The 12499-nt window shown below is 45.4% G+C and overlaps 1 protein-coding gene across 5 annotated transcripts in view; it reads right to left on the bottom strand.

Annotated features, from left to right (window-relative positions):
- The window catches only part of SLC4A5 (solute carrier family 4 member 5), a 103618-nt gene that overhangs the window by 67246 nt on the left and 23873 nt on the right, over positions 1-12499 (bottom strand). For all 5 annotated transcript variants that reach the window (XM_081833717.1, XM_031030178.2, XM_081833716.1 and 2 more), the window contains one exon: positions 6955-7146. In XM_081833717.1, coding sequence (XP_081689843.1) covers positions 6955-7146 — 192 coding nt within the window. The remainder of the gene's footprint in view (positions 1-6954; positions 7147-12499) is intronic.

Genomic DNA, 12499 nt, shown 5'->3' on the forward strand with positions numbered 1-12499 from the left:
AATGAAAGATACTGCGAGCCTGAGAGAACTGTGTGTGTGTGAGAGAGAGAGAGAGAGAGACTGGGAGAGAGCGATGTGAGGGGCGGGGGTCCTCAAGCGCCCTGCAGAGGGAAGGGCTCAGTGGCGCCGCAGAGGCCGGGGCAGGCAGCCGGGCCTTCCCAGCAGCAGGGGCGCTGGCAGCGCGGCCTGTGAGAGCGCGGGAACTGCCCTGTCCCCTCCCCGTCCCCCTCCCCCATGAGGGCTCCAGGAGAGCCCGGGCACCTCTCCTCGGGGCCCCCTTATAAAGGCAGAGGTAGGATTTGCCGGGAGACTCCCCGGGGCCTCCTTAAGAGCCGTGGCCGCAGGTGAGCTGGCTGGAGAGTGGCTGTTCTCTCAGCGGCACAGGGCCCCAGGGGAGGTGGGGCGGTTCGGGGTGGGGGCTGCTGTGGGGTCTCGCGTTCCAAAGCAACCACGCCTGGTCAGTAAAGTTCCACGCACCTGGTTTCTCCCTGTCCCCAACTCTAAACCCAAACTCCTGATTCTCTACCTCTTCGGCTACTTCCACGACAAAGTGCCAAATAGCGTCACTCAGGGGGTGTTTCCTGAGAGCCCGCAGACAGTGGGAACTGGTCACTGGAGGGCGTGAGGCGAACCCCACTGGGGAATTATTTTGCTCTGCTGAGAAACTCCTAATCTCCTGGGTTCAGTTCAACAAGCGCTTACTGAGCACTTAGAATGTGCCAAGGTTGATTAGAGGTCACTGGGAGGCTGCTGCTCCAAGGGGCACTGAGCCCTGAATTCTCTAAGTCTCAGGGCTAGGAGAGGGCTTAGCCGCTGTCGAATCCAAGCCCTTTCCTTTACAGATGAGAAACTGGAAACCCAGTTTACACCACCGAAGGCCCCACCAGGGCAGCCTAGAGGAGAGCAAAACCTACTGACATCCTCCGACTCACACTGCCCACCCACGGCTGACCCCTACTCATCACATTTTCATACCTGAGGCTCAAGGGACAAGGATGCCCGCTTTCAAGTTGAGGAAACAGCAGCGGAAGGTCAGGGGTGTCTGTTTAGGTGCTGGGCTCCAAGCAAACACCACCACCCAGGAGTTTCTACCATGGTGGGCTCCTCAACGGGACAGGACGCGGAGGAGACAGGCATCTCCCCAGGGTCCTAGGCTTTACAGGTCATACTGCAATGTGGCTGAAGTCAGCCTGCCGCCTCCTGAGCGCCACTGGGCAGCTACTACATGCCACACCGGGTCAGGGGCTGGGGGTGACCCCAAAACACCACAGAAACACCCAAACAGAGATCACCAAGGATGCCAGGGGATTCTCCTTATTGCTGTGGTGCTTTAAGAGCCCAGACCTGGGTTTAACAACACCTGACTCTGCTAATTACTGGCTGTAGGATGTTGGCAAAGCATGAAGCTCTTGGAGCCTTAGTTTCCCCCTCTATAAAGTGGGGCTAAACACACCTACCTCACTAGACTGTGGTGGGCATTAAGTGCAATAATATATGTGATGTGGATGGCCCAAGTGCTTGTTATACACCAGTCACCCAATAAATGCTACGGCTCTGACTGGTTGTTGCCAACGGGTCTGACGCCTTTCCCCTTATTACCAGTTATCAGCCTGGCCCTTTTAAACACTGCAAGGGCTCACTCCTTTTCAGCCTCTAAATGCCCATACTGCTCCCACGCTACCTCCCTACCCTCCACCCCGAGGCCCTTCCACTCTCTCTGCCCCTCCCTCCTGCGCACAGAAGGTTTAGCGCACCACATGCTGGGCTCCCGGATCAGTGTGACTCTAATGCACTGTGGATGCAGCACATCAGAAGTTAATCCCCATAATGAGAAATGCCACAGGTAATAGCCCCTGTGGTTGACAGCACACAGCTGAGAGTCACATAGTGACGGGTGGAGGACTGGACTCCCACCAGCAGTTCCTGGGCAAAACATAACAGTGCAAGAGCCAGCTTCAGGAAGCACAATAAAAGAAGCAAGCAGGATTGTGCTTTTATTGAGTGGGGACTGTCCAGTCACTGGATGAGCAAAGCACAAAATGATCTAGGGGACTACAAACCAGCAAGGCTTCAACTCCCAGTAAAGACCTGGAAGGCATTGGGCACCTGGGTGGCTCAGATGGTTAAGCGTCTGCCTTCGGCTCAGGTCATGATCCCAGGGTCCTGGGATCGAGTCCCACATCAGGCTCCCTGCTCCTTGGGAGCCTGCTTCTCCCTCTGCCTCTCTCTCTCTGTCTCTCATGAATAAATAAATAAAATCTTTAAAAAAAAAAGACCTGGAAGGCATTTAGGGCAGTAAGGAAGTCAAGATGAGGAGTTGGTCCTGGGGCCCTGAGCTCTGGACGAGCCCTTTCAGAGGTTCCCACCCTCTCTCTTGGACTCCACACGGATCTCTAGATAGCCAGCTTTGCAAGGCTGGAGTCTGCCTTGCTCCACTCATGCTGCTGGCCCCCAGCACAGAGCTCACACAGCATGGGCACTCAATAAATATTTGCTGGGTGAATGAATTTCACCGATTAACACTCATGAGCGTATCAGCTGGGATTAGGCTTGGCAAGAAAGGAGCCCAGGACAAGGAAATGCTGCTGGGGGTGGAGCTGGGTGGGGGCTTTGGGTAGCTCAAGGCTACTGAATATTGGGGAGTGGGAGACTGACCTAGGGTTCTAAAGTCATTGTGTAAGGTAGGTCTCCAGAGGCTATGTGAAGGCCCCAAGTCCTAATTTCATGGACAGTAAAGTTCTTTGTCTAGGAAGCTGTCCTAAAACTCCAAATGTTCTGAGAGAAGAAGAGAATCTGCCCCTGTTTGTGTTTACAGGAATTCCTCCTGTCCTGGGTAATTTTAGAGATACCAGCCCAGGCCATACCCCTCCCCAAAAGGATGACCCTCTGGCAGCTGTGCTGGTGGAAGTTATACACCAGTCACCCAATAAATGCATCAGACCACGAACAGTTCATTGGACATCTGACCCAAGCCTGGAAACTTTGAATTGGGTCTCTAAGATAGCTGGGGCCTTGGAAGAGAGAGCATGTAAACTGAAAGACAAGGGCACAGAAGATACAGAAAGGGCTACAGAAGGAGGGGAATGGAGGAGACCCATGGGAGAGGCAGGGGAAGAGGCCATCCGTCCCAGAGAGGGGATTGAGAGGTGCTGTGTCCACTCGCTGAGCCTGGCTATTTATTCTGCTTTGGGACCGTGAGAGGCTTCTTTGATCTTAGGATATCAACCCCCCACCCCCAACACACACACACATTCTCTCCTTGCCCGAGCCAGCTCAGATAAGTTTCTGTTACTTGTGATCAAATTACCTTCCTAATCACGAGTGCCCCTTATATGAAATTCTAGGGTATGGAAATTTTCTTCTGTGTACCTTCTTAAAAACCGCAAGTGTAAGAGTTATAAAGTCCGTTGAGACACTGTGGTAAGAATAGTTAGAATAAGAAAGAATGGGGAATCCGTGAAAGAGGGGAGTAAAGCAATGGCAGAGCAGGCCAAAAGCAAGACAAGAAGGAAGGTCCAGGAAAAGAAACTTTGGTCGTGGCCCTGGCCGAGGAGCTGTGTCAGGGGACCGAGGACCCGGCAGAGCCTCGCAAGTGCACTCCTGGTCCCCTACAGGCTCGTGGATGGAACCAAGGCTGGAAGATCTTGGTGTGTTGGGCAAGCGAGACTTTTACCCAAATTCAAATAAGAGATCCCTTAGCCTACCCCGGGAAGGGCATCAACCTCAGTAGGAAATCAGAGTGACCTTGAGCATTTGCAGGAGACCCCCCCAGAGAAAAGAGAACAATGACATTCATCTACTGGAGCTCTGGAGGAGGAGGTTCTGACATTTCTGGGGAGCCAAAATAGTAAAAGGTGATTGATTGTACCATATCCATTATTTATCATTTAAGGTGTGTGAAATGTTACTGAGAGTCTTCAATTAGCATGTGGCTTTTATTGTTTTGTTTTAGTGACTATAAATGCAGTAAAGTGAAGAATCGTGATTTAAAATAAAAAAAGACAGTTGCTGCTTCTCCTGCCGAGGCCATCAGGGATATGGGGGGCCCTGAGTCACACAGGGAATCCTGACATGGCCTGCAGAGGCCCATGGGGAGGGAGAAGGGGGAGAAGGCAGCATCAAGCCTCTTTCAGGTCTTTGAGGTTGCTGAAGGGCTAGACTTAAAGGAGATGGTCTCCGTGTTTAGGTCAACCCATTATGTGGCCTCAGCTGCATGAAAATGGGCCCTGAGTCAAGGAGGGGCGGGAAGAGAAATTGATGTGACTGAAAAGTGAGGGGACTGGGTGTGTGTGTGAGGAGGGGGCTCAGCGCTGAAAGCAAGGAGATGTGAGGGAACTCGGGAGGGGACAGGGGCTGGGCAGGAGGCCCCCAAAATATGGTAAGAGGCTGGAAGTGCAGAGAAAAACACTCAGTGGGAAATTTCCAGTGGGAGGATTTTTAAGAACAGGGATGTCTAGTATCTCATTTTTAAAAATTGTGTATCTCTGCAACGTTAAACTTGGTTCCGAACCTCTGGCAAAGCCTGCCACTCACATGTATGCCATATGTAACCAATTTGGGGGGAACCAAAGAAGGTCTGAACTCCATGCCTGAGCTGGCCTGGAGGTGAAGGCAGAGGACAGGTATAGGAGGTGAAACACAGGGAGATGACAAGCCCACCAGGGAGGGACTTGAAGCCAGGGTGACACTGAGATTGGCAGCCCCTGGGAATACACAGCAATTTCGGCAAAGACGTGGACCTCCCCCAGGATGAGGCCATGGAGACTAGAGTCCACTTTAGCTAATTCTCCAGGAATAAGGTAAACCTGGCTAATGCATGGTTTATGAAAACTTTCTTTATTAGGATCCTCATTGGTTCACTTGCAAACTTGAACTCTCAACCCCAAATTCCCCTCAGGGTCTTAAGGTCACTAACTCAGGATTCTCTTCTAACAGGATTTTTTGTTTGTTTTTAGAATAGCTCTCATGGCTGGGGAGGGAATGCTATATATGTTGATAATTCCAGGAGATCCAGGTTTTAAAGTGTCAAAGTACAAGAAGAGAAAGAAAATACATGCTTCCTTTGGGAAATATATTTTAATTTGCTTTCCTGCCTGACCCCCACCCCAAAGGGGGCATATAAAGTCTAGAACGATCCTCATTCTTTCTCCTTTTCTGTTTTCCTTTCCCCCGTCTCTCTCCAAGTTGTATCCTTCCAAGACACAAATCTGTAAGGTACACAAAGGCAAGGAAGCCACCCCATTTTAAAGCTTCAAACTCTAAAAGAACCCTAACCATCTTTGCACCTATGCTGGAAATTGCCTGTTTCAGGAACTATTCATGGAGGAGACGCTTTAGAGACACATATGTGTTCTGTCCCAACCCTTGCTCCTTCCTCATCAGAAATGGGAACGGAAGGCCACATGAAATATATCCTTGATCCTAAGGCCTTGGAATGAGGCTCAATATGAGGCTCAAATGCCTGACTGAAAAACAGCCTTTCTCTCTTTTACTGCTCCTCTTGGGGTGGTTTTGATCTTCTGATGACCCCAGAGTTAATACCGGGCAAGTAGAAGAAGACCTTAATAATTTTTCACATCCCTCCCACCAGAAGGATCTCATAAGCCCTTGGTACCAATGAGGACATCCAAACCAAACCAATATCCACTTGTAGAGGAAAAAGATTTGGGGTCCTTGCTCTTAAATTGGGTTAATGTGTATTAGTTGAACTAATATCTATTAAGTGCCTACCACATACCTACCATGTTATTTGTTTCTTCTCTGCCTCAGGAGGAATCCAGCAAACTCAATTTTAAAAGGGGACCTCATCCCTAAATGTGGGGGAGGTGGTGGGGTTATAGGAGAATGCCCCAAAAAGGGAGGGTGAGGCATCCAGATCCAACATGGGGAGCAGGAGGTCTTCCCCGCAGGCTTGCTCTTCTCTGGGTCTCTGATGTTTCCACGCCTGAGCTGGCCCAGGTATGCATGCATGGCTTCATCTGTGCTCATCTCTTAACGCTAGACAGCTCCAAAGGACTCCCATTAACCCATCTCCCACATAGACACGTTTACTCTAGAAAAGCCACAGGACTTGGTAGACTTGGTGCCAAGGAGAGCAGTTGTTCAGGGCAGCTGCAAGGTTGGGGGTGACTCAGTTGGCCTTTGGGAGCATGTATGTCAGATCTCTTCCTACAGGGATGCTGAGACACTGTTACTGCCTCTGACATTCCTTTGAAGGTTTAGATGGGAAAATAACTAATTTTGCCTTGCTCAAGACAGTGGAAATATGTAATAGAGACCAATGAAATACCATTTATTGGGCAGATTTAGAATATGCTGGGGTGAAATCATGTCCCTAGAAACAGAAAAGTCTCAAAAGAATAAAATGTCATAGCTGGGCTCCAAGGATTCCAGTCTTTTCACTTAAGACTGATACTTTTCTTTCCACAGGAAGGAACAAAAGACTGATTTTTAATCAGCCCAGAACTGATTTCTACAGCAGCAGCAGGCCTCAGGGGATTTGCTGACTTGGGAGAGAGCTTCCCAGGGGTCTGCAAGCTACCACGCAGGTGCCTAGACAATTCTGTACCATTCCTTCAAGCTCAGGTGAGGAAAGAGGGTGGAGGTAATGTGATGTGGAATTCAGTTTACTGAGCACAATGCCTCCTGCCAAAGTGTCATATTTGTGGTTAGGGCAATGGCTGTGTGGCCCCTAAGAATTTGGAAGTGAGGAAAATAATTAAACGATGAAATCAGCTTGGAATGGATCAGAGCAGAAGACTCAAAGTCCCCAGAGAGAGACGAGGCTCAGGCTGACTAAAGGTGTCCCTGGGCAGGGAGGTCGGTCTGTGGGGGTGGCAGAGCACAGGGCGCTGAGAGCCCTGACCCCAGTCTCCAGAGAATCTCCCTGCCCTGTCGCCCCATCTGGGCTCCCCAGCAGGTGGCTCCCGCCAAATGCACCCCTCAAGAACTCACGGGTCCTGCTGACATGATCCACATTGCTGTCCCTGCTGCTTCCCCTGCTGCCCGTGCCAGTCAGCTCCTGCTGTGGTTTTTCTGGCTGCAGGCCCCAGCAGACTTTTTGCAGGCCCGGAAGATGTCCCTGCTGGTCTCTCTTCCTTTGAGGGTAACTGGGGACTGAAAGCCCAATGTGGATGGAACGGCAGTCTGTGGGCAGAGCACAAAAGAGCGGGGGAGGCAAGGATTACTGAAAATGGGCATTTCTCCTTAATATCCTCCAGTTACAAAGAGCTAGGGCCACCAAAGCAGAATGGGAGACATGGGATTCCTGGCCAGGGCCACTGCCCCGAGTCTTGGGTTTGATGGAATTCCATTTCTGAACAACTCAACAGTTGCTGGAAACGATACCCTTGGTGCTGTAGTTAGAACTCAATGAGAGTGAACAGAATTCCCATCACTCTGTTCTTGCTTGTCCAGAATGGCAGTAACCGCATAAGGCTTATGACACATGGCCTGGGAGAGAGTCCCTCTGTGAGTCACAGATTTAGTCCAAAACGCCAACGCCCCCTCTTTGGGAAAGCCCTATGTATTTTCATCGAGGGCCACTTTTACTCACAACCAAAGACTACATAAACTACTTACCAGAAGAGTGAGTTACTAAGGATTTCTCAAAACTGGTTTTGTATACTAGAATTTTCAAGAACTGGAATCACCAAGAACCTTAATTTCAAATTCCACTAAGAAGCCTGGCTGCTCTGTAAAGCCCCCACTGGATCTTTGCACACAAAAAGTAGCTGCAATTCTCTCAGCTCTCAGGATGGACGTTCTGCCATCAGTGTTTCATCAGTGTTGGCTTGAACTGGACAACAGTTTTTTAAATAATCAATAGATTTAGTTTTATGTTTACAGAATAATTGAGCAGATAGTACATAGGAACTTGGACTTCCATCCTACCACTACCAGACCCCCACTCCACAAACAGTTTCTCCTATTATTTTTTATTGAGGTGTAATTGACAAATAACATTGTACTAGTGTAAGGTGTACAACATACTAATTTGATAGATGTATATATTGCAAAATGATTGCCGCAAGAAGCCTAGTTAACATCCATCACCCCACATAGCTGCACTTTTCGTCTTGCAATGAGAACTTTTAGGATCTACTCTCTTGGCAACTTTCAAATATACAATAAGATTGCTACCTATACTTACCATGCTGTACATTCCATCCCCAGAACTTATTTATCTTGTAACTGGAAGTTTGTAACTTTGACTACTTTCACCCCTTTTGCTCACCCCCAAGCCCCTGCCTCTGGCAACTACTAATCTGTTCTGTTTCTATGAGTTTGATTCTTTAGATTCCACATATAAATGAGATCATACAGTATTTGTCTTCTCTGTCATTGCCGAGACTGCCAAGGAGCTAACCCTCTGTGTTTTCTTCTTGGAATGTTGTTGTTTCAGGTCGTACATCAGACTTTTACCCATTTTGAATTGTGTGTATGTGTGGTGTAAGATAGTAGTCCAATTTTATTCTTTTGAATGTGGCTGTCCAGTTTTCTCATCAGAGAGATCATCTTTTCCCCATTGTATATTCTTGGTTCCTTCGTCATAAATTGTAAATAGAATTGTTTTCTTAATTTCTCCTTCTGTTATTTCATTATTAGTATATAGAAATGTACCTTTTTGTATTAATTTTTGTATATTGATTTTGTATCCTGCAACTTTACTGAATTTGTTTATTAGTTCTAACAGTGTTTTGGTGGAGTCTTTAGGGTTTTCCGTATATATTTATCACGTCAAATAGAAACAGTTTTACTTCTTCCTTTCTAATTTGAATGCCTTTTATTTCTTTTTCTTAACTAATTGCTCTGGCTAGGACTTCCAGTACAATGTTAGATAAAAGTGGTGAGAGTGGGCATCCTGACCTTGTTCCTGATCTTAGAGGAAAAACTTTCAGCTTTTCATTGTTGAGTATGATGTTAGCTGTGAGCTTGTCATATATGGCCTTTGTTACGCTGAGGTACATTCCCTCTATACTCAAGTTTGTTGAGATTTTTGATAATGAATAGATGTTGAATTTTGTCAGATACATTTTCTGCACCTATTGAGATGATCATATGATCTTTATCCTTCATTTTGTTAATTGGGGTATACCACAATGATTGATTTGCAGGTTTTGAACCATCCTTGCACTCCTGAAATAAATTCTACTTGATCATGGAGCAAGACCATTTTAATGTATTGTTGAATTTGGTTTCCCAATATTTTGTTGAGGATTTTTGCACCTTTGGTCATCAGAGATATTGGCATGTAATTTTTTTTTCTTGTAGTATCCTAGTCTGTTTTTGATATCCAGGTAATGCTAGTGTCATAAAATGAATTTGAAAGTGTTCCCTTCTCTTCTATTTTTTTGTAAGAATTTGAGAATGATTAGTATGAATTCTTATTTAAATGTTTGGTAGAATTCACCAGGTAAGCCATCTGTTCCTGAACTTTTGTTTGTTGGGAGGTTTTTCATTATTGATTCAATCTCCTTACTAGTAATTGGTCTGTTCAGGTTTTCTATTTCTTCAGTATTTATTTTTGGTAAGTTGTATCTTTAGGAATTCATCCATTTCTTCTAAGTTGTCCAAATTGTTCTCATATAATTGTTCACGGTAGTCTCTTTTGATCTTTTGTATTTGTGTGCTTTCAGTTGTATGTCTTTTCTTTCATTTCTAATTTTATTTATTTGAGTCTTCTCTTTTTTTCCCCTTGATAAGTCTAGCTAAAGATTTGTCTATTTTGTTTGTCTTTTTATTTTTTATTTATTTTTAAAGATTTTATTTCTTTATTTGACAGAGAGAAACCAGTTCTTAGTTTCATTGATCTTTTCTATTGCCTTTTTAGTCTCTATTTTACTTGTTTTTTCTCAGATCTTTGTTATTTCCTTCCTCTATTAACTTTGGGCTTAGTTTGTTCTTCTTTTTCTAGTTCCTTGAGGTGTAAAATTAGGTTGTTTACTTGGGCTCTTTCTTTTTCTTAATGTAGACATTTATTGCTATGAATAGATTACCCTATTATTAACAACTTGCATTAGTGTGGTACATTTGTTACAATTAATAAACCAATACTGATGTGTTATGATTAACTATAGTGTATTGTTTACATTAAGTTTCACTCTTAGTGTTGTATAGTTTTACGGGTTTTGACAAATGCATGATGACATGCATCTACCATTACAGTATCATACAGAATAGTTTCACCAGCCTAAAAATTCCCTGTGCTTCACCTACTCATTGCTCCCCTTCCTGAATACTAAAGCTACTTTCCTCCTGGACCTTTACACTTTGTTCTCTTTTCTTTTTTTCTTCTTTCTGAAGAGAAATGAGAATGGGTGGGGTAAAATGAGTGGGAAGATCTTTTTCTCTGCTTATGTGAACTGCAGCAAGAATGTTTGAGAGCTACTAGTTTAGGATAAGTTTGAGCCTGAAATTCCATGGTGACAATTTTCCAAAGAGCAGGCTGGCCAAAAATATTATTGTAACTACAGTAGTTCCCCCTTTCCACAGGGGATATGCTCCAAGTTCCCTAGTGAAGGCCTGAAACTGCACATAGCACTGAACCCTATATATACCATTCTTTTTCCTACACATACATACCTATGATCAAGTTTAATTTATAAATTAGGCATAGTAAGAGATTAACAATAATAATAATAAAATAGAATAACTGTAACAATATATGATAATAAAAGTTATGTGAATGAGGTCTCTCTTTCTCTCAAGATATCCTATTGTACTGCACTCACCTTTCTTCCTGTGATGATGTGAGATGATAAAATGCCTTTATGATGAGATGAAGTAAGATAAATGACATAGGCACTGTGACATAGTGTTGGGCTACTACTGACCTGATGATGATGTGTCAGAAAGAGAACCTACCTGCTTCCAGACCATGGTTGAATATGGGTAACTGAAACTGAAGAGAGTGAAATCACAGAGAAGGCGGAGACTACTGTATTTTTGAAGCCCAAGGATGGCAACTGAGAGTTGAAAGCTGCTGCAGAATGGGAAATTAGACTCTGTGTTCTTATGTCAAGATCTACATTAACTTGATTTTATTTTCCTTGGAGGGGAGGTCTGCCTCTCAGCTCAAACTCCTGAAATGCAGATGCTGATGTCTGGGCATTCATTGACTGCAGGTATCACAGAAACCACATCAAGCTGAACCTTGGAGAATATATCTAACTAAACCCTTTAGAGATATGTTGAGTGTCTACTCTAGTGAAAAGACTATGAGTCATTCCTAGCCATGGGAAAGTGAGTTTATCTGGATGTCAGTGTCCAAATCTCTTTAGAGCCCAGCTCACCCGAGCTTACCTCACTGCTCACTCTTCTGAACCTCCAGTCTTTCTAGGTTGTAACGAGGAATGTGAGGTGGAGATTTTTATGAAGTACAGCCTTGCTTTCTAGTGGACCAATATCAGAATGACTGGGGCTCCTCCTTCCTTCCCTCTGCTCCCTGCAGGATGGTGTGACTTCCCTTGCTCGATTCTACCATTTCTTAAGCAAGCTGTCATTCAAGTAAGCCATGGATACCAGTAAAAGGTAAGTAATTTCATCTAAGGGATTAGCAGATGAGTTCCTATTCTCCACTGCTGAGGCCAGGAACAGAAATGAGAAGCAGCTGATATATCAGAAAGGCCTCTGCCAAGAGTCACCTGCCCTGGATGTTCCCTGGCTTGTTCTTCACTTGCTCTATGGCCATGGACATCTGCCTCTCAAGGACCCAGTGTCCTCACCTGTAATGTGGGAATAAAATCCCTTCTCTACTGTCTGGGCAAGGTTTTTGAGAAGATAGAATGGGATGGTATATGGGAATATGATTAGAAAACTGTAAGGGCTACACACATGAAGACTATGCTTATTAAAGAAATTAGGGGAGATAGCTATCATGAAAATATTTGCACTGGATCTAACTTGTCCCTTTTCATCCTGGCTCCCATCATAATCATCAGAGTGTGGCTGTGTAGATGTTGAACTATAGAGAACGGCTAGCCCTCTCCCAAGCTTCCTCCTTCACTCTGTGACACCTCTCCATTCACTGTGAATATCTGGCAGTTTGGCTCAGGACAATGCCAAGTTCTCCTAGGAACTCCTCAACTGCATTCTTCTCCACTCACAGCCCCAGAATGGCTCTACACATTCTGAAGCTCAGCAAGCATCCAGCTGGGCAGTGAGATTAGTGTTTCCCTCCAAGTGGGACAGGGGCAGTGGCAGGGCAGTAGCCTGTCTGGTTGCCTCTTCATAAGTCCCGTGGTTGCTTCTCTGTAGAGTGTAGGAACTGAGGGCCTCTGAGTCAGCAATTTTGGATCAACAGATACCCCCACTCAATATCCTCTTGCACTAGTTTTAACTGAGCTGCCATTTTTAGAATCTATATAATAGTGGCATCTTGTATAATTTGTAGATCTTGTAAAATTAGGTAAGTTTAATTTTGTGTTGGGGATGCTATGCCCTAATTCATAGAAACAAAGTGCCAGTTTCCTGTCTTCTGCCCACTATGTGATCTCTT

The sequence above is a fragment of the Leptonychotes weddellii genome, chromosome 10 (genome assembly GCF_054177405.1).
Source record: "Leptonychotes weddellii isolate Sample4059 chromosome 10, ASM5417740v2, whole genome shotgun sequence".
NCBI classification, from domain to species: Eukaryota; Metazoa; Chordata; class Mammalia; order Carnivora; family Phocidae; genus Leptonychotes; species Leptonychotes weddellii.